Raw genomic sequence first — 22954 nt, forward strand, 5'->3', positions numbered from 1 at the left:
TTTGATGCTACGTGAGCAGCACCAAAGGATTAAATTAATTAAACAGGTCAATTGTTTCTTTATTCTAGTATTGCATATTTACACTTCTACCACATGAATGAAACACTGGATGTGCATTTTCCCTTTTTTTTTTAACTGTGGAAATGAAGCCATGTTTCAATGCTTTGATGAATTTTCAAATGTTTCAATTAAAGTTTAGAGTGATTGAGATAGATAATAAGACTAATTACATTTCACATATATGACATGAAAGTCTTAACAATATAATATGTTGCTTAATAAAAGTAACTTTTTCCCCAACACTGAAAACTGATGATTTGATTTTTTTAGATTTTGTCTTAAAGGGGTGGTTAAACACGATTTCACTTTTCTAACTTTAGCTCGTGTGAAATGTTGCTGTTTGAGCATAAACAACATCTGCAAAGTTGCAATGCTCAAAGTTCAAAGTAAAGGGAGATATTTGCTTTAAAAGAAAAGGACTACAACAAACGGCTGATAGGGACTACACGACATTCCTCTCGGGTTAGTGACATCAGCAACCCTAAAATGTACATAAACCCCGCCCCGGGAACACGCAGTCCATGTTGAGAAGAGGAAAAGTTGTTGTATAAGAGTACATTTGTGAGTCAGCTCAAACTTTAGCATACTTCTTTTCACATGCAATAAAAATTCACTCTGTGTGCATCTCACAACAGTTCCTATACGAGCGATTTATAGATTATCATGACAGAATATGCTAATTGAAGATAGTTAACTCCACATCAGCAACATAAATTCATCAACTAACCATTCAGAGACGTCCTGTTGCATTCTACATGTTGTCACTTCTTCTTGAGTCTCTCCACCTTTGTCTGACTCTGTTTTAACATTAAAGGCAGAACAGTTTCTGTCATTTTAGTGTGTCTGCGTGAGATAATCGCAGCTGCTAACACACACAAGCTCTTGAAACCCCGCCCTCTGAGGCAGCTCATTTGCATTTAAAGGGCCAGGCACAAAACGGTGCGTTTTTGCTAACCATCAAAACGTGACAACTTTAACATGCTATATAAAAATATCTGTGAGGTATTTTGTGCTAAATTTTCACACACAAACTCTGGGGATATCAAAGATTTATTTTACATCTTGTGAAAAGGGAATTTTACCACCCCTTTAATTAGGGTTGTTTTTTATAAATCGAGTCCTTTATGGGAGCAGTAAATCACAACATTCTGGCCAATCTGACCAATCAAAGCAAAGTAGACCAATCACAACACACTGGGCAATCTGACCAATCAGAGCAGAGTAGACAAATCACAACAGATCACAACACACTGGGCCATCTGACCAATCAGAGCAGAGGAAGCTCTCTGAAAGGCGGGGTTTAGAGAGACCAAAGCCTTTATTGAACCGTTTCAGACACTGTGAGAAAAGAGCTGATGATGCAATATATATTTTGAGCATTTTTTTTTTTTTTTTACATTGGATGCATGTTACCTATTATCGGAGTTTTCAAAACAAGGAGCCTTTAAAATAACATAATACAGGCACATTAAATTCGCAAGCATGAATCTCTGGCTAGACATTGTAAAATTAAGTTACAGACAAAATTATATTTCAAACCCTTATTCAAAGTGTTTTATAACTTTCTTTAACAATGCACATAGTGCTCTTTAAGTTTTAAAGAGCAAATCTACGGAACGAGGTCAGTCAGAAATACCAAGCCTTTTAAACATTTAAGAATGCTTTCAAGTTCAAAAATAGCCATCGGGGTGTTGTGAGTTATTTTTTATTTTAAGGTCTGTTTTTTTTCATGGCAGGTTTTTCAAAATCTATTTAGCATTGGCATACCACTCTCATGCATATGGTTGTTTATAAATCTACTACTTTCATAAACCATGTAAATTAATGTCAATTGCAACGAGTGAAGCTGTTACAACCCCCTAATTATTAAACAGGAGAAAATGCTCATGCAAATGATTCAAATTTGTTAAGATCCATTTACATCAAATTATAAGAAATGTTTAAATCAAACGATCCATAATTTTTCCACAAAATATTGCCATGTTTTGCTTCTGGATATTGCTTAACTTGTATTAGAGTGATCAAAACTCTTTTTATTGCAACATTGTGTGACACGTTGCAAAATCCTGATGTTGGGGTTTGCAAAACTTGGACTTACTGGCACTGTCATTTGATTAATCGATATTTCACACAAGATGTTCACCATTTTGCAAATACAATTATTTTTTCTGTGAATCACAGAACATCACAGAACATTTTCAACATCACAAAAATAGTGCTTTCTCTTGTTTTAATGCAAACTGAAAAGTAGGTCATACAGACTGCCTTTGGAAAGTTGATCTGCCTTTAACCGAGATAGTCACAACATTCAAACATAGATAAATTTCCCGGATTATGCAATCTGTGATTTAGATGTTTTTTTTTTATTGGGTTGGGGGGTGTTTGGGGACAGCTGTGTCGAGCTCATATAAATGCAGAACCTCAATGACAGATCTGTATACAAAACGTTTTCATCATGAGGTGGTAAGTTTTTATTTTGTTCCCTAAATTAAGAAGATGTTTCAAATAATGATGTGTGATCAAGTATTGACTTGAAAGACATATAAAAAGCATCTCTATATGTTTAGCCGATTTTATTTGCTATTTCACTGCAATGCATAATGCATTATTTATCTGTTCAAACAAGCAAGGGATTATTTCTTGTTGATGACCCTTTTTGGTCTCCAGGCTATCGGTGCTGCTCGTGGGCACTATTACTTGGCTGCCAGATGTGTCTCCTGCTTTGGACAGAGTCAGAGAGCATGTTTCGGGTAACAAACAACCTCCTCATCAGACATGACCAATGTTCAGCAGCAGACAGCTACAGCTGGGAATCAGTGACATGCTTTTAGTGAATTTAATGTCATAAAAAACGCATTTTAAACCATCTTTGTATAATATGCTACTAAGAAACCACATGTTCATCACAATAACAACAGCACTGTGAAAACATCTTGGTAACACTTTACAATAAGGTCCATTAGTTAATATTGATAATGCATTAAATAATATGAACTAACAATAATCAATACATTTTTTACTGTATTACTTCATCTTTGTTAACGTTAGTTAATACAAATACAGCTGTTCATTGCTTATTCATGTTTGTCACAGGGCATTAACTAATGTTGACAAATACAATCTTTGATTTTAATAATGTATTAGTAAATGTTAGAATTAATATTAATGTTAACTAATGAACCTTATTGTAAAGTGTTACCAATATCTTAGCAAGAACATTGCAAAATGTCATGGGTGGAAGCACCCCTGATATGCTAATCATGTTAGCGCCTTGCTAAAAACATGATAAACGGTAATCATGTTTGCACCTTGCTGAAACAACACCCATATCCCTCTCAGAATATCATAGAGACACGGGGGGAGTTTTTTGATATTCTGAGAGGGACATGGGTTTTGTTTCAACAAGGTGCAAACATGATTAACATTTATCATGTTTTTAGCAAGACGCTTTCATAATTAGCATTTCGCTAGCATGATGCTAACACGATTAACATGTTAACACAATGCAAACACAATTATCATGTTTTGCTAACATCATGCTGACATGATTAATATGTTGTTTGCATGATGCTTACAGGATTATTGTCGTTAGCATGTTTTAACGCTTCACTAGATTTTGTTAGCATATGTTAGCATGTTTTTAACATGTTCTTGCTAACATTATTAATAGGTTGTTAGCATGATGCTAGTATGTTTAACATTATGCTAACACGGTTAACGTTTCATAAGCATGTTTTAATGCTTCACTAGATGTTGTTAGCATTTTATAGCATTTCATAACATGTTTTAGTATGCAACTAGGCGATGCTAACATGTTTTAACATTGTTACCATGATATTAGCACATTTTGAGTAATTTTATCATATTTTAAGAATTAGTTAGGATTTTTAGGACATTTTGGCACTTAGCTAATCACTATTAGCATGTAGCTATTCACTGCTAGCATGTGTAGCATGTTGGAAGTCCTGTTTGCTAACATAATTAATAAGTTGTTTGCATGATGCTAGTATGTTTAACGTTCTGCTAACAAATTATCATGTCGTTAGCATTTTTTAACGCTTCACTAGATGTTAACATACATTAGCATATTTTTAAACATGTTTAAGCATGCAGATAGGCGATGCTAACATGTTTTAACATTTTGTTACCATGACGCTAACAAATTTTTACTTGTTTATATCATGTTTTAATAATTAGTTATCTAGCTTGATGCTAACACGGTTAACATGTTAACATAATGCAAACACAATTATCATGTTTTGCTAACATCATGCTAACAATATGTTAATATGTTGTTAGCATGATGCTAACAGGATTATTGTCGTTAGCATGTTTTAATGCTTTACTAAATGTTGTTAGCATATGTTAGCATGTTTTAACATGTTTTTGCTAACATTATTAACAGGTTTTTAGCATGATGCTAGTATGTTTAACATAATGCTAACACAGTTAGCATGTCGTTAGCATGTTTTAATGCTTTAACAGATGTTGTTAGCATGTTTGCATGTTTTTAACATACTTAAGCATGCAGCTAGGCAATGATAACATGTTTAACAATTTTTTTTATCATGATGCTAGCACATTTTGACTTGTTTTTATCATGTTTTTATAATTAGTTAGGATTTTTCAGAATGTTTTAACGCACAGCTAATCGCTATTAGCATGCAGCTATTCACTGTTAGCATGTGTAACATGTTGGAAATATTGTATTTACAAGTTGAACGCACCTGAGGTCGTGAACACAACATCCCAACTCAACAAATCTAGCTATGAAGCATTCATTACATTTTGTGTTTTCTTTACATCTGTAGCATGAAAAATACCATTGACAGCTGCTTAAAAAGATCTCTTTCTCATGTATTCTACAGCTCACAAGATTTCAGCCCTACGTCCCAAACGAATGGTGGGGGGATCGCTGAACGCATCCGTCCCGTGGCAGGCAATGGTGTTCCTCAGTGAAAACATACTAGACGGAGGTTTTGCTGGAGGAGCTCTGATAGCGGAGCGCTGGGTACTGACTGCCGGCCGTAATCTATTTGTAGGAAAGAGTCGAAATCAGACAAGAGGACAAGAACCATTAATCCCAAAAGTCTATCTTGGAATAAGCAAAATTTCTGATGCAAATGCTTCTTCTGAAGTAGCTGTGGAGAAGGTAAATATCTAAACCTGCTAAGCTAAATTTGCTAAATCATGATCTCCATATATTTTGTATATAAATAAAAAGACAAAATAGTTAGCATGCTTACCGATTAGCATGTTATGCTTACTTAGCTGCTAATATCTCTTATGGTTAGTCCGATAGCTGAAGAGCAATATTAGAAAGTGGCATCACTGTTAAAAAAGATTTTATCTTTGAAAAAACGATTGCAAAATGACGTTATGCGACTAAAACGTTCGATTAAAATTTTTTCCTCTTGCGATAAGTCATTCCAAAAATCATGGCAATGGATGTTAGAAGGTTTACCATAGACAGTATAAGAAGTGAACAGAGCCATCTCATTGGAACTCAGTTGAGACAGTTTAAGCCCATTTTTAGCGATTTTTTAGCACTTCCGTTCCTGACGCGCAGACTCAAACCGACTCAAACTAAGCTTGATGACGTGAGCAACCTGTCTGACAGACGTAAATCTTCTAGTAGCTGTGCGTGAAAATTGCCAACGTTAATCACTTCATATGTATTCACTTGCCACATACCGAATTATTTCCAATTCCCCAAAAACGTTGTTGAAATATTTTGTCCCGTTGCTTTTATGGACTCATTATCTATGGGCTTCTCCCTTGACGGGACGTCCCCCCGATTGCCTGCGAGCTTCTCCTCCTGTCTATACGGTAATGTCTCTATTGTGCGACAAAAAGTTACGTGGTTATGACGCAATCGTTAGCCTGTTTTTAACGAAAACGGCTTCTACGGGGCCGTAACGTAAGATACAAAGTAATGGAGCCTTTTATACATTGTCGTGTTTATTTAGAAATATATAATGGACAAATGAAGTCTTTGGACGCCTCAGATGTAAAGTTATTCGCTGTCAAAGTGACGCCAAAATGAATGGGAGTCAATGAAATGCTAACAGCAGGTGAAGTTCTGCTACAATGGCGGCACCCGCGAGGCTTCAACTTCCGGCTGATGGATTACCCCCTACGTATATCGCAACCAACGCACTAGCTATTAATTTTAATGGAAGGAGACGTAGGCGTGTTATTCAAGCTTTAATGGCAAGGAAAGGCCCTTATATATATATATATATATATATATATATATATATATATATACTTATATATAATGGGCAGACGATTAATCAGATCCCGACAAATTCAGTATCGGCAGTTTCAGCATAACCCAATGAGTCCGTAGACACCAATCATGATTTTCTGACAAACTTTTTAAACGTTATGAGCAAAAATAGGCACATTTGGCAGGTGCACTCATGTCATGGTGTTAATGAAAGCCTACCAAAATTTGTTTTTGTTTTGTTTTGATAGATCAGGGCATTGCCCAGAAAGCATCTTGCCTAATTATTCCCACCATATGTTGCTCTCTGGGTTATAGGTCGAAATCTTTTAAACAAAGATTAATATAAATTTCTGTCTGGCCACTTCTGTGCAGCTCGGTCCCGTTATTTTCTGAGCTAATTTTGGTAGGAATCTGACAAAAAAAGTTTTTGGGAAGAATAGCGAATAGAAATAGAATACAGTACATTTCAAAATGGCGACATTAATATATTTTATGATATTGACATGATCAGCATGAGATGAGTTATCGAGTGATTTTCTTAGGTCAAAGGGGTTCAAAAGTTCTAACCTAAAGAATATGATTTTTTTTTTATTTGGTGGTTATATAGAGTTGGACAGAGTATTATTCAGGGTGACCTTCATAATTTTCCAATATGCGGTTCACAGACTGCCATTTTGAAAGAATAAAAAAACAAACATACAACTACCCTAACCCTAACCCTAATAATATTTAATTCATTTCTTTCTTTTGTTAATTTTGTTAAAGTGACCCTAAAAAGTATTTGGACATTTAATTAATAATTGGCCACAATTAAAAACAGTCCACAATTAAAAAAAGTCACTGCATTAGGTAACTAAATATTAAACTTGGGTGCATATGATGCAATGAAATTCATGCTTTTCTAAGAGTTTTTAAAGTTTGTAAATGTTTTTGGGACAAATTTATCATTGTAAAAAGTTAATTCTGCATGTACAGTTATGTCAAGTCAAGTCACCTTTATTTATAGTGCTTTTTACAATGCAGATTGATTCAAAGCAGCTTTACAGAGATAACAGGAAAATAATGTTGTAATAATAATATTGTTAAATATAAAATTAAATGTCCCCAAATAAGCAAGCCAATGGAGAAGAAAGGTGAAAAAGGCGACAGTGAAGGAACCAAAACTCCACCAGTGACAGAATGGAGAAAAAAACCTTGGCAGAAAACGGGTTCAGTCGCTCAGTCCTCGTCTGGCCAACGAACCAACAGTGTGTGATTATGATTCAGGCAGCATTACAGGTCAGAGGTCAGATTGGATCGGAACATTATATTATGCAGTTCATCTGGTTGAAGACCGGAGTCACGCGCGTATGGAGTCGAGTTTGTTGAGGATCAGTGCCGATGGCTGTCGTGTCGATGAGGCCTTCCCAGGGGAGAGTCTAGTGGACACAAGCTCTGCTGACACTTCAGGGATGCGTTGTGGACGTGTCCAGGCGCAGGTCCACCATTTGATCTGGATACGGCCCGGGTCCGGCTGATTATAGTTAACCTCGGAATAAACAGAAAGACTAAAATTAGTGTAGATGCCATTCTTTTTATGATGTAGCAAGTACATCAGGTGTTATAGGAAGTGTTCCCGGTTCCGGGATTTTTATGCACACAAAAAAAAAGATAAAGGAGATAATAATTGCATGAGAGCATTAATAGCTGAACTGCATCTTTCCTGCAGGTGTTTTTGCATCCAGGCTTCCAGAACACATCTGACTGGGACCATGACCTCGCTCTGATCAAACTGAAGGAGCCAGTCAGATTTAACAAGTCTATAATACCCATCCCGCTTCCAGAGATTGGAGAAAACCAGGAAGAGAGTGAAGGAGAGAGAGGCGTCATCGCTGGGTGGGGATGGGGGCGTCTTTTCACCCCTGCCCCAAAACTGAAGTTTCTCGCTCTGCCCATCCAGTCATGCAAGGGTAAATACCAGGCAAAGGTCCTCTCAAGCAAACCAAATGTGTCTGACAAACAGTTCTGCACAGGACCCAGCAAGTACCAGGAAAACGTGTGTTTTGGTGACGCAGGGGGCGCTCTTGTGTTCCTGAACCCCAACACCAGTGCAGTCTACGCTGCGGGAATCCTGTCCTTTGACAAGGCTTGTTCTGTAGAAGAGCATGCTGTCTACACAAAGATTTCTGCCTACCTGCCCTGGATTCACAGCGTCATGAGAGGGGATTCACGGGAATTTCCAGAGCGCCGTGCTTCAATTATAAGTCACATGTTTTCACAACAACAGTAGTATGATTTTAATGTAGTGATAATTGCTTTATTGGTTTCCCAGACAGCAACATAGGCCACGTCTACATTAACCCGGATACATTTGAAAACAGCGTTTAAAAATTCTCTCCGTCCACACTAGTGTTTTCAGTCGTTTTCCCAACGTTTCAGTGTGGATTAGAAACTTTTGGAAAACGCCTGAAAACACTAAATTCACCTTATACTGCACATGCATAAAACCTCACAAAAGTTCACTGAGATGATACAGACGGAACAATAAATAATAAAGTTATCGTGCAATTTTTCTGGCAGGATAATTTTATTTAGCAAAATATCTCAGCATTCACTGAAGCGTCCAGATCCCACTCACTATTATATGTTTGGTCTAAAACTGCTCGTGTTTCACCGCAGGACCGCACATGCGAGTGAATTTTCAGTCATCTTTGCAGGACTGTAATACAAAGAGTGTGCAAAGTAGCATATTTAAGCAACAGTGTGAAAGTGAATAGCACATAACAGGCATGATACCGCTATAAACATAAATATCTATTGGTACAATATGCGTCACATGACTAAATCGTTTTTAAATACTATCGTTTTGACAGTCCACACTACAACGCGAAAACTGAGTTTTCGAATGAATCCACTTTGGAGAGAGTTTTCAAAAAGCTTAATTTTCATTAATAAAAAAACCATCTCAGTGTGAACAGAAGGCCAAAACGGAGGGAAAAAGATGCGTTTTTAAACGAAAACGTATTAGTGTGGACAAGGCCAAATTTTCGGCCCAGATCCGGCCCACATCTGGTACGCGTGGAATCCACATGAAACGGATGTGGCCCGGATCTGGGCCGATACTTTGTTGCTGTCTGGGTTGTAACTTGCACTGTTAAATTGTGAGAATAAAAATGGGGGTTATCATTTAACATTTAAATCCATATTTGAAACAAAAAAGTGTCTAGTGTATCTAGTGTGCCACACAGGTCCAGAACAATGAAGCCAAAACATTTCTATCGCCCCCTGGTGGCTGGCTGCAATATAGGTCATAATGTAATCGAATGAGACACAGGCCAAACTAAAAAATCTAATTACATTACGAATAATTAAATGTCTTGATTTACAGCTGCCACATCAATTATTCCATACATATCCCATATATAGCTATAAATCAGATGCATTTCATCACAATCCACTTGACAACATATATGTGCATTTGTTGTGAAACAATGGAAATAAAACTTGCTAATTTGATTCTTTGCTACTGATTGCATGGTTACTTTTAATTTAGGACATAACACATGAATGGTTTATTATTACCTTACTGTGTGCATTTTCAATCTAGGCATACATAAGAAAGCACATCACATACCATTTTAGTTCATTAAATATGTAAAGCTCTGCTGCAGAATGCTAATCATTCACAACCTTGTGCTTGTCCACCAGACTTTGCTTTCTGTAAAGAACACTTCAAGAGCAGCGCTGTCAAGGTTATATAACCACATATCTTGAACATATCTTTATGAGACCAAAGGAGCATGCGGAGTACGTAGATCCCGTACGTAGATCAGATCCCGACTGATTCAGAAATGCTTTATACCTCTCTCTCATCTTTCATCAGGGAATCAAATACACTGCAAACCTGACTAGCCACAGTTAACCTTGAATCAAGTTCATCGGTTTACCACCAGGCATCCCAATTCATTTGAGTCAACAGATTTTGTGCAGCATGTAGCTTGTCAACAGCTCTGAACACCATCTTGTTTTCAGAAGAAATGTGTTTTCTCACGGAAGCATTGCTTGCAGCACACCAATGATACTGTAAAAGAAATGTATTGCATTATATTGCATTGAAAACTGCACTGTTGTATTCACAAAACCTTGCACAAACATGTTTTCAGTGTGTCCGAAATGTATAAGACTCAACCTCAAAGACATTTAAATCTAATGCAACTATAAAACGCTCAATAAATAATAAACGTGAAGGGGATTTAGTGATGAGTTGACTCTAAATCCAGTAAACCCTTAGTTAGTCATCTGAGCCTGTTGTGCCACTTCCCCGCCACCAGAGGTCACCCTCTGAATATTGAAATGTTTTACTCTACACTTTTTTCCCACATGTTCCAAGCAGGAATGTCTATAATATTTGAGCACAGTTTGTGGGCTTCTGCTTGTCCACTCTCCTTTTGAGGATTGACCACAGGTTCTCTATTTGGGATTAAGATCCGGGCCTGGCCACATATGCACAATTTCAATGAGGCACTTCATTATAACTCCTTGTGACATTGTGCTCCATCATGCTGGAAAAAGCACCAAATCCCTCCTTGGATGTTGGGAGGAGTTGCTTTGGCCGGACATTTTATACCATTCTTTATTCCTACACACAGATGGTCTCAGGATGCTTCACTTTTGGCACAAAACACGACTCATGGTGGCGTTTACCTATTCCTCTTCGTGCAATGAATGTCCCAAACAGTCAGAAGGGGTTTCATCAGAGAAAATAACTTTTCTCCAGTCTTCTGCTATGCAATCCTTGTACTGTGTTGTTTCAGATCTTTCGATCTAATGGACAAAATAAGCTCATGCAAAATAGTGTCGTCCAAACGTGTATTCCACACGGCCCAGATGTGTGCCGGATCTGGGCCGAAACACATACATTCACATAGACCCTCCCCTGGAAGAAATCAGGACAGAACTGGATGAAAGTGGACAATATATATATATATATATATATATATATATATATATATATATATATATATATATATATATGCGTGTGTGTGTGTGTGTGTGTGTGTATATATATTTATATATATTTAAAACAAATGAATTTCACAAAAATGGTTGACATACACCGTTCCACTTTACTAAACATACATGTCGAAGATATGACTGATGCATTGAGATCCAGGCAGACAAGAAATTATTATTTCAGAGATCAAATTTGAATAAGGAATAATAAATTATAAAGAACAAATTCAGTAAATATGAAAATTTGATTAATAAATAGGTTTAAACAAAAATAAGATCCATCTTATTTAATAGTTTATTATAAAATCCAGTGCATGTATTGTATCTAATAGATGAACATTGTGAAGATCAGAGTATAGAAAAAGACGGACACAATAGAAGTAAGATATATGCTGAATGAAAGGAGATGTAGAAGAGAAGAAGCAGAAGTGATAAGAGCAATGGATATATATACAGGAAAGTTACATCCTCCTAAACTTGTGTTTTGGTCTGATAAGAAAAAATCAAACAGATTTAGTATCAAGTATCAAATCATTATTGTGTCAGTTGTGTAACGGCTAGGTCGGCGTGACTGGTCAGATGCTATACAGTTGCAAAAAAAGATGAAAATTAATAGACAAGGTGTTTTTTGACACCAATAAATCACATTTTTTGTGATAAAGCTGATTTTTTGTGGGCAATTAAGCTTTTTGCATTTATTCAAAATGCCTCTGATCACTCTGCACAATAATCTAGAAACAATGTGAATCAACACCACAACAACTGAAGCAGCAAAACTCATTTTACATGTGAGACTGGTAGACTCAGCTAGAGTCTGAAATGTTGTTTCTTCCTTCCCGAATGCAGATTGTAAGTGCCATCCGTGGCTTTGAGTGCAGCAGGTGCTGTTCCCTGTCTCTAAACACTTCACTCTCTTCATTAAAGAGAACGGCACTTTGAAGATCTGGCCTTTTACACTGGCTTCACACTCACGAGAACATCTAATGAGCTCAACAAGTTCTTCTGCTGAACACGCTTGAGAGTGTCAGTTTTTATTGTTACAGCCAGGGCTTGCCATTAACTATTTTGCTCACTAGCCACTGTGGCTTGTGGTTTCCAAAGTTAGTTTTCACCGACCAATTTTGACATGAATAAAACAATTTTGACATGAATAAAAAAACAAACAAACTGTCATATAGATATTTTTAATATTTTCCCATAATTTGGCAGCAGGTATATAAGACAACTTTCACTTAAAGGGGTCACATGTTGGTTCTAAAAAGAACATTATTTTGTGTATTTGGTTTGATGCAATGTGTTTATGTGGTTTTAGGTTAAAAAAAGTAATTATTTTACACATTCTTGTTGCTCCTCTATGCCCCGCCTTTCTGAAACGCGTCGATTTTTACAAAGCTCATCGTTCTGAAAACGCGGTGTGCTCTGATTGGCCAGTGATCCAGTGTATTGTGATTGGTCCAAAAACTTTAAGCGTGTGACGGAAATGTCACGCTCCTTACCAAATAGAGAGCCTAAGTCCCTTCCCTCCGCTTCCGGCTCATGGGACCTTATTTCGGAAAAAATATTGTATGGTAATCAATGGCGAGAGACAACAAATATTTGGATCCCGTTTGAATTGTGCCCTGAATTACAAATATGATGTTTGTCAATTTAAAAGATACATTTTAAAGTCAAGAAAGTCGCAGTTTGCTGTTAAACTGTTGAGGTATAAGACTGTGAAAATACGTAATTACAAAGACTACAAACCCAAAAGGGGCGCATGTGACGTCTTACCTTTTCTCTCAATGAATGAAGCTAACTTTACTGAAGCTAATGTCTGTAATTTTTTCTATAGTCTAACGTTATAATCGTGACGTTATGCCGTCATGCCTGTGTGTTTTGTACCAGACTGCACACACACGAGCTTGGTGACGTACATAGTGCGAGACGAGAGATGTAGTTCACTGAGCGATTTTCACATAAAACTAAATGTTACTCTTCTATTTTATGACAAACTGTGACTTTCTTGACTTTCATAATTATCTTTTAAATTGACAAACATCATATGTGTAATTCAGGGCACAGTTCAGACGGAATATAAAGATAAGTTGTCTCTCGCCATTGACTACCATACATTTTTTTTCCGAAAGAAGGTCCCATGAGCTGGAAGCGGAGGGGAGAGACTTAGGCTCTATATTGGGAACATCTGCTCCCAAAGCAATAATGACAGGTGATAATGTCAATTCGAGCCCGAATCTGAACTGGAAAATGCAGATGACCAAGTTGATCGATCACCTTTGCCAGTGCGACTAGACCTGATCGTATCAGAGTGGTAAGGTTTTATTTCATTGGGGACATAATTATTGATTATAATGACTTGTAACGTCTTTTACGCGTCGCGTCGCGCTACGGGTGTGAGAACACTATGTAAACATCAAAACCATGCCAGCATTTGTGATCGTAGAAATGACATACAAGCGTTACTCTATACTGCTCAAAACTCGCGTTTCAATAGTCAGTAGCAAATTCTTAAATTAGCTTTGTAACTCTACAGATCTTGTACAGGTACATCCACAAACAGCTACATAACACGGATGAAAAAGCAAAACAAGAAATCGCATCATATGACCCGTTTAAGGACAGAATGCACGGATCCATTATACTGTTACACATGCGTTTACTTTCTCAACTATTTATGTTCACTTAAAACATAAATTGTTCGCGTAAATACTCATCAACACCGGCGTTTTGACATTATTTTGTGTGTATTTGACGGTTTAAGCAATAAAATAAGCATAAGAGTCGGCTTTATGTGCACGCACTTTGGATGTGAGTGAGCACAAAATATGCAGGAATGAGTAAAATTATGTGCAATCCCTCGCCGTAATTCAAGCCCTTTAACGGCAACAATACTTGCTGTCGGAGAGATGAGAGAGAGAGAGAGACGCTGGTATCATGTGTCTATTCTGCGGGAAATTATTATTGTAAGCGTTTCAGATATTTCAGTATCGATATGTATTGAAAGATCTATATTTTCGACAACACTACATTGCACTTATGCTTTCTGTACACCTAAAGACTTTGAAAAGATTTAGAAAAGACTTTATAAGATTATCAGCTCACATCTAAAGACTTGGGTTCACAGTTTTTAGTCTCAGACTAAAGACTTGCGATAATATCAAACATGTTTGATATGAAAGACTAGAGAAAGACTGGCATAAATCGGGTCGCCGACTGCAGATTATCACCTCACATTTAACGATTGAGACGACGGGAGCGCGCCGAGACTCCAGTAAGATTCCTAAAGACTGCCGGTCTTTAGTCTGGGACTGTGAAAATCCTTTGGGGTACGCCCGGCATTAGTTTATTATTTCAGATGCCTTTTTAAAAAGACTACAACTGAAAACTCAACATAAAATTCAAGTTGGCTAGTAGGAGTGACTGCGTTACACGCCACTGATGAAACGCACCCGTGGTTTGCCCTTGTTACACCACTGTCACCAATGGAGAATGATTTCACTTAACAGCAGTAATGTCAATTAATAGCAGTAATAATTTCACATAATTCAAAATGACCACAATTAGCATAAGAGCAGGGGTTGTCAAGTAGGTTTATGTATATTTTGAAACGTTCTTGCTTCACAATAGCATTGCACAATAATGGTATTTTTCCAAGTGATAAAAGTAAAAAGCAAAATTAAACATCATTATGCTTCAAGGCTATGCATAGCTTTAGTACACAGACTGATAAAGTCACACTTAAACTCTTTAAATATTGTTTTGTAAATTACACCTCTAAAAGGTCAAACTATCTAGATCATAACTCCACTTATCTGATATACATGATTGGTTATGTTAATATAATTTTATTATAATATAAGTTATATTGCATCAAACAAAAATATAAAATTACCAGTAATAAATTACATAAATATCACTTACATTTGTCTCAGGCAAAAACAACAAAAGCTTATTTACATCAGTGCATTTCAGTGTGAAATAGGAACATTTATAAATGTAAAATGAAGGCCATTAGCAGTGAGGAGTTGATATGTTAGAAGAATGTGATGATGGATTATAAATGGTTATAATCTCTCTATGCCATTCCCATTTCCCTTTCAAACAGCAGTGAGGAATCTGCCATCTGGGAAGAGTAGATGTCATCGACAAGACAGCTCTCCTCCTCAGTTAATATGTTCTTCCAGTCTCCGACTTTACCTGAAAGATACAAGGATTGTAGTGTTCAGGTGGTTATCATTTTTTTTTTAATCACAAGTTTGACACAGAAGCACCACTTGTTTTTCCAAACGAATTACACACAAAAAAGTTGGTGTTTGAATTTAAATAGGAACATTCTTAAAGTCCCCCTGTGGTGAAAATCCAGCTTTTAATGTTGTTTATATGTCTATGTGGTGTTTTTAATATGCTTTAAGACAAACCATGTGTAAATTCATAAGTCGACAGCATTGCTGAGTATTTTCTCCTTAAAACGGCAGTGAACCAAAGACAGTCTCAAAAACACGCTTTGAAATCGCTGGTGTTTCTGACGTCACAAACTACCTTGTAACCAATCAGATCAACGTGTGATCGACAACCGATCTCTGAGGGAGTGAGTGAGTGGGTGGAGGCGGGGCTCATTTGCATATTCATAGAACCACGCATACTAAATGAAGCAGAGGTGTCGAGTTACATTCAAGCTATTTTAAGGCTTGAAGATTTTCAAGGAAAAACAAATATGTCATTTTGGTGATCAAATATGAGTTTTAAGGGATAAAATGATTGACTACAGGGGGACTTTAAGCATTTGCCTATTTAAATCCAATATAATAAAAAGACGCCCTATACCATACTAATACATTATTGTGGTTTCACTTTTATTGTCCAACCCATATATACTTGTAGGATTTTTTTTAATGGTCTCAATATGATTAATATGACTAATGAATACAGAAAACCAATTTCTTCTTGTTTTTCAATGAGTGATTTCACTTAATGCAGGATTATATACACTGACCAAATTCTTAAGAGTCTTTACCTGGATCATTATTGCAGTGATTATTATGTTTCTAGAATGTTATATGTTTATACCCCTAATCGATGGAGTGTGTAGCTTTTCATTTCTTAAACAACCATGTATGAAGAACATAATGTCAAGATTCATCGGGCTCAAACTGTGAAAGAATGGTTGCTTAAAGAGATGCATCAATTTTTGGTTAAGATCTTGTTAGTCAAGAACTGTTGCCAAACATATCACATGATAGAAACATAATAATCACTGCAATAATGATCCAATAATATACTCTTAAGCATTTACCTATTTAAATCCAAACAGCAATTTTTTTTTGTACTTTTAGTCATGATTATATACATTTTAAGCCCATTTGCTATTCTGTCGTGACATGATTATATACTAATATTTGAAGAAAATGAAAAGTATTTACATACCTTTCCTCATGAACTTGCCCTTGCTGTGGTCCATGATCTCCTGAGGGATGAGGGTGTAGTTCACCATGGCATTTTCCTTCATGCTATTGAAACTGCAGTGCTTCTGAGCCAGGACCAGCTCATCCTCAGCTAAAGGGCACTGCAGGAATCGGCTCACTTTCTGAAGAGCCCCATGAAGATCCTGATAAAATCAAATGTTTTAAACTGAAACTGCTTCTTTAAAGGGATAGTTCACCCAAAAATGAAAATGACGTCAGTAATTACTCTCCCTCATGTTGTTCAACCCCGTAAGACCTTTGTTCATCTTCGGAAAACGAATTAAGAAATTTTTGATTAAATCTGAGAGCTGGATCACTCCTCCATAGGCTTCTTAAGGGATTGAAGCTTGTTCCCCGAAAAGTTATTAAAGGACATCGTTAAAATAGTCCAAGTGACTACAGTGGCTCAATCTTAAGTTTATCAAGCGACGAGAATACTTTTTGGACTAAAATAACAACTTTATTTCAACTATTCATTTCCTTCTCTGTGGGCCTCGAGTCAGTTAACGTAATGTGTTTGCGTAGAGCTACGTCACACGCAGCCTCGCTATTGGCCGACGCTGGTCATGTGTGTGATGCGTGTGACTTACAACACAGAAGCGCTGCGCTGTTACACTAGTGAACTGACTCCAGGCCCACAGAGAAGGAAATGAATAATTGAAATAAAGTCGTTATTTTTGGGGGGTTTTACGCACAAAAAGTATTCTCGTCGCTTGATAAACTTAAGATTGAGCCACTGTAGTCACTTGGACTATTTTAACGATGTATTTAATAACTTTTCTGGGAACAAGTTTCAATCCCTTAGAAGCCTATGGAGGAGTGATCCAGCTCTCAGATTTAATCAAAAATATCTTAATTCATGTTCCGAAGATGAACAAAGGTCTTACGGGGTTGAACAACATGAGGGAGAGTAAATACTGATAGAATTTTCATTTTTGGGTGATATATGTATATGTGGTCACGAAATTATTTATTTTCTTACCTGCCACATTTCCTCATATGTTATGTAAAGAAAGTTCTGAATATCTTTTGAGTGACTGGTCCAGCCCTTGACATGTTCAAACCAAGAGCCATAATGTACTGATGGATAAAAAAGCACCATCAATTTTATAAGGAGAAGAAAGTGGCATATCATGCAATTGTTGAAAACTCTGGTAACTGGTAATGACTGACTGATAATGTACACATCAACTAACCTGTTCCCTTCAGGAAAGCACTCAGAAACTCAGAGAAAGAGCCCGGGTCAGGCAGAAAATTGGCCATCTCATGGAAGTGATAATATGAAACAGCCACATCTTTGAGATTTCTGGCCACATATATAACCTGAGGAAAGGCAAAGATATGTCACTTGCAAGCAAAGTCAACAAAGCACGTTTAGGTGACTAGTTTTTTTAAACTACATTTAGAACATCGAACATTTCTGGCCACATATATAACCTGAGGAAAGTGTTATGGCAATTAATTTTGCTTCATGTAATGTATGTGCTTGCATGACAACAGACAATAGTTTAGTGGAAAACGACTGGGTCCAAATGTCAGATTCGAGCTGAAGATGTCTTTGCAAAAAAAGGAATGCAATATCTTAGAAACAGTCCCTCTTTCTCTGGTCAAGAGAATAAGACAATCAAATCTTCTTATATGGCATAGATCTTCTTTTTTGAATTAACATAACAGCAAAAAAGCAGAGTGAAGTGTGAGTGATTTATAAAAAGGCAGCGGGTTTCCCTTCGTAGAAGAAAAGGCAGAAGTCTGTATGTGAATGGACTTCTTGCAAGAATAAAGTTATTCAAAGATAAGTGTTTTTCGTTGCAGTCTCACCACTAAATAGATCATTTCCCCAACACTTGACACATAGCTTTGATAAGAATACATTTATATTCAATTCATACAATAAAGACTATGCAATATTTTATTTTTACAGTTGATTATTACATTTCTGTACTAATTCTAACTATATGTTAAATAAACCTATTGAACCTGAAAAGCTTTATTTAATTCATATTTTTGTTATATCGTATTTGTGAACATTTGTCACTTGCAAGCAAATTCAACAAAGCAATTATAGGACGGGACGAGTTTTCTAAACGAGATTCAGAACATCGACACGCAGTTTGAGTCGGTCTCAGAGCGGCTGAACCGACAGGACACAGGTGCAGGTAATCAATAACCCTCGAAACTAATGAGGCAAACTATAGAAATAGAAGCAAAGAGGAACTAAATATAGGAAGTGAAAACCAGAAACGGAAAGACAACAGAATATGAAAATACGAGAATATTAAACTCGAGATTCATGACACTAACATCTCCGTGTGTTTTCTAAATGTGGGCATTACATTTTTTAAAATAAATTAATATTTTATTAAAATAAAAAAAATAAAAAATCCTCCCGTATTCTATTTTTCTATTTAATTTTAAGTTTTTAATATTATCATTATTTGTTTTCTTTCGATTCTGTTTTTTTATTCTATTTTAAGTTGTTATTATTATAAATATTTGTTTATTATTTTTCTTTTCTTCTCTTTAATTCAAGACACTTTTTTGTGGGATACTTGCACAGGTGTTTGAGTGTGCACTTAATTAAGATTATCACCTGTTGTCTATAAAGAGTTGTGCCTTATTTCACTAAGTTTGTGCCTGACGAAGACCTGATGCTCGAAACCTTGCAATAAATACTTTAATGGAGCAGTCACATCAGTGTGCGGACATTACGTTTGTTTTTGTCTTTACAGGTGGTTACATGCTGGGTTTGCGTGCATCACGTTTGATATATGTCTGTTAATGAATTATAAACTTCACATGAGTTCATGGAAGTGGCTGTGTATGATAAACTCACATAAGCGAGCAGAGAAATTTGAACTAGTTTCTGACCTGACACTGATGCTAGAATGGGCAGTCTAAGCGATTTGCCTCTATTTATTAATTTTACAATTTTATTTTTTTGTTCAATAAAAACATATTAAAATGAAACGAAAGCTCTGGTTTGTCAAAAAACACATGAGGACCAACGTTAGATTTCTCAGAGGGCCGTTGAGTTTGCTGAAAAACAGTATGTAATTTGCTTCTGTAAAAACAGTTTCAGAAGTACGCATGTGAAACACAATTTTCGGTAACACTTTATATTACAGTGTCATTGTTACATGCGTTACTTGTACTTGTACTTCGGCGTCACTTGATCCAGTAATACTAACACTTTCTCTTCTATTCTTGTTTGTTTATTTATAAAATAAAAAAAAAGTACTGCGTTTAGATTAAACTGAGAGGGGTCATAGCACTTGCATATTGTTATCCAACTGTTATTTTAAGTGCTTCTATTGTTCTCATTTGTAAGTCGCTTTGGATTAAAGCGTCTGCTAAATGAATAAATGTAAAAATGTAAATGTACTTACCAATGACATTAATTATGCATAATTACATGCAACTAACCCTCAACCAAATCCAAATCCTACCCTAACCCTATAGTAAGTACATGTAGTTGCTTAATATTACTCAATATATAATTATACTGTAACAATGACACCTTAAAATAAAGTGTAACCCAATTTTCTCTAACATCCTCCTGGAAAAGTCCCTCTCAAATCGAGCAGATTTGTGTCTTGTCCATCACTCACCTTTGCGTTGGATTGTTTAAGGGCCGGGGCCAGCAGGTGATAAGGCAGATGTGTAGTAATAATGCGAGGGCCGGTGGAGAACTTCAGGACATCAGGACAGTAGTACTGCTCAAGCCACGGGGCACGGGCCCAGTTGGGCTGAGTTTGGGCTATAGTTGGGTCGCCTTTACTCAACACTAAAGTGATGATTTCCTGCATCCATGTGGTTCCTATGAGCCAAGGGACAGACATTTATAATAATCTTGCCAGAGAAAAGAAGATAGCTTACTGCACAAAATAGGGCTGGGTGGTATGACGATATATCGTAACCACCGTATAAAATGTCTATCGTTAGAGATTTTGCTATATCGCGGGATATAAATATATACAGCACTATTGACTGATGAAACGCATGAATGAGAATATAAAGAGCGTGCCTCATGTTAAAAGTGTTATAAGAGCAATCCTAATTCTAACTATGTTGGTAAGATGCACAACTGAAGATGTGTCGTAAAAGAGTAAACATTACTAAATGGTCACTAACAAAACCCCCCTAACTGAGACCAAAAAATCTTGCCAAAAAAACATCGGACTGAATCAGTTGGGATTGTAACATCTAGTGCTTTTCATGTCATTTGTTAAATAAACCAATTGCACTTGAAAAATGTAATTTATTTAATTCAGGTTTTTGTTATATGATATTTGTCCAATTGTTCGTAACTGACTACTTCTTATGTTTAATGACAGAAATTAGATAAAATAACACAAAATAACTATATCATGATATATATATATATATATGTATATATATATATATATATATATATATATATATATATATATATATATATATATATATATATATATATATATATATATATATATATTGTTATCGTGAAATAAAATTTCTCATATCGTGAAATAAGACATATCACCCACCCCTAGCATAAAAATGAGATCAATTAAATACACAACCCAACTGAAAGAAAAACGAAAGATGAATAAAGAAAACGCATTTCATCATTACCTGATTTTGGGTAAGTGACGATTATAGTGTCTGTGTCCTGGAACTTGAAGTTGGTGGCGTAATTCAGCGAGTCTTGTGTATGCATGTGCCCAGGAAACGTGATGCTGTGGAAGGTTTCGGTGACATCTAGTCGAGCCATTTCTGCACGTGTGTGAATAAACGTCTACAGAAGAAATATAGAACAGAGTCTGACAACGCTGTCATACTGTCAGCTTATAAAGGAAGAGAAAACGGAACTCTTATGTAACAATAAAACAATATTTCAAAAAGGGGAAGTACATACAGAAACTACCTGAGAAACCGGTTGCTGTGAAAATTCCATGTAAAACTATGGTGAAGGGAGTTGTTGAGTTGAAATGCCATTCATCTTTACAAAGCCTTCTATGCCCAGAAAACATTTATTTGCTTATTAATTTTATTCAGTGACAGTTACAATACAGTCTGCTTATACAGTGCTTAGCATAAGTGAACACACCCATGCTAAAATAAAATAAAAAAATCATCGTTTGGAAATTGATCTTAATGCCTTAATTAAAAAAAATGAGGAAAAATCCAACCTTTAAGGACACCAATTTTCTTTGTGAATGAATAATGTATTGTAAATAAACAAATGTTCATCCTTAAAATACAGGTTGTGTAAGTCAGGACACCCCTATGTTAAATTCCCATAGAGATTTTTATTTTTAAAGGTCAGTTATTTCATGGATCCAGGATAATATGCATCCTGAAAGTTCCCTTGGCCTTTTGAAATAAAATATCCCACATCATCACATTCCCTTCATCATACCTAGAGATTGGCATTAAAGGTTGGATTTTTCCTCATTTTTTAAATTAAGGCATTAAGATCAATTTCCAAAAGATTTGTTTTTTATTCCTCTTTTTAGCCAACTTTAGCATGGGTGTGTTCACTTATACTATCCACTGTATGATTTCAAAAATACACTGATTTTTTTCAGTGATGGAGACTGTTTATTTTTTGTAACGTTTAAGGTCCGATGAAGATGAAGACGAAGATGCAAAAAGACATAGTGTTTAATAACATAATACAAACTCAGGTAAATCCACAGGAAAATGGCAACAACAATTACTGGATAATGAACTGCAAACAACAGAACGTTTGAGTTAGAAAAGTTTGGAGCACAATTATAAGCTGTAAAAGTGGGCTGAACTTACGTTCGGCGTGGTGATGTTTAATCTCCTCGACGGCCTCTGTACTCCCATAGCCACTTGTTTGCAAATGCCTTTTCAAGACACATAACAGCTTAAAAAAATCACGAGTGGGGTAATATTGATGCATTTTATGTTGTAGAAAAAAAAACATGAAAGTTTCTTGAGCTTGTGTTCACCACAAACATTATTTCAGCCATTTAACCAAAACCCCATATAAAAAACCCATTGATTTCAGGACGATGGAACCAGAAGTGCTAAAAATGCAACTTTTGTATTTCGGCCTACAAAGCAATGTCATACCTGCACAACTCTATTAGGGATGCCAAAGTATAATTTGTCCAAAACCTTTAATTTTAGATAGTTTCGTACCATTACGATGAAGTAAAAAATTCTAAAAAACATAAAATTTTTCAGTCAAAAATGACCG

At 36.1% G+C, this 22954-nt stretch overlaps 2 protein-coding genes across 2 annotated transcripts; one reads left to right on the forward strand and one right to left on the reverse strand.

The window, feature by feature from the left end:
* The first annotated feature begins 2444 nt into the window (after positions 1–2444).
* Positions 2445–9787, forward strand: hp (haptoglobin). The gene is made up of 4 exons (XM_077201591.1): positions 2445–2523; positions 2728–2810; positions 4929–5212; positions 8001–9787. The coding sequence occupies exons 1-4, from the start codon at positions 2516–2518 to the stop codon at positions 8559–8561; spliced, it is 936 nt and encodes a 311-aa protein (XP_077057706.1). The 5' UTR covers positions 2445–2515; the 3' UTR covers positions 8562–9787.
* A 5067-nt stretch (positions 9788–14854) lies between these two features.
* On the reverse strand, positions 14855–21589 carry sult5a1 (sulfotransferase family 5A, member 1). The gene is made up of 6 exons (XM_077201592.1): positions 21358–21589; positions 20352–20560; positions 17940–18066; positions 17726–17823; positions 16706–16886; positions 14855–15478 (listed from the first exon to the last, which is right to left on the reverse strand). The coding sequence occupies exons 1-6, from the start codon at positions 21494–21496 to the stop codon at positions 15357–15359; spliced, it is 876 nt and encodes a 291-aa protein (XP_077057707.1). The 5' UTR covers positions 21497–21589; the 3' UTR covers positions 14855–15356.
* Between the last annotated feature and the right edge of the window lie 1365 nt (positions 21590–22954).

Source organism: Siphateles boraxobius, unplaced genomic scaffold (assembly GCF_051911475.1).
Source record: "Siphateles boraxobius isolate OS27281-9 unplaced genomic scaffold, OSU_SipBor_1 48, whole genome shotgun sequence".
In the NCBI taxonomy this organism is placed as follows: domain Eukaryota; kingdom Metazoa; phylum Chordata; class Actinopteri; order Cypriniformes; family Leuciscidae; genus Siphateles; species Siphateles boraxobius.

Excerpts from the sequence above, each read along its gene's own strand:
- hp (XM_077201591.1), top strand. Across the intron at positions 2,811-4,928 it reads AGTCAGAGAGCATGTTTCGG|CTCACAAGATTTCAGCCCTA; the intron begins GTAACAAACAAC and ends TGTATTCTACAG. Across the intron at positions 5,213-8,000 it reads CTGAAGTAGCTGTGGAGAAG|GTGTTTTTGCATCCAGGCTT; the intron begins GTAAATATCTAA and ends TCTTTCCTGCAG.
- sult5a1 (XM_077201592.1), bottom strand. The coding sequence starts at position 21,496 with ATGGCTCGACTAGATGTCACCGAAACCTTCCACAGCATCACGTTTCCT. Across the intron at positions 17,824-17,939 it reads TGCTTTCCTGAAGGGAACAG|TACATTATGGCTCTTGGTTT; the intron begins GTTAGTTGATGT and ends TTTATCCATCAG. Across the intron at positions 16,887-17,725 it reads CATATGAGGAAATGTGGCAG|GATCTTCATGGGGCTCTTCA; the intron begins GTAAGAAAATAA and ends TGATTTTATCAG.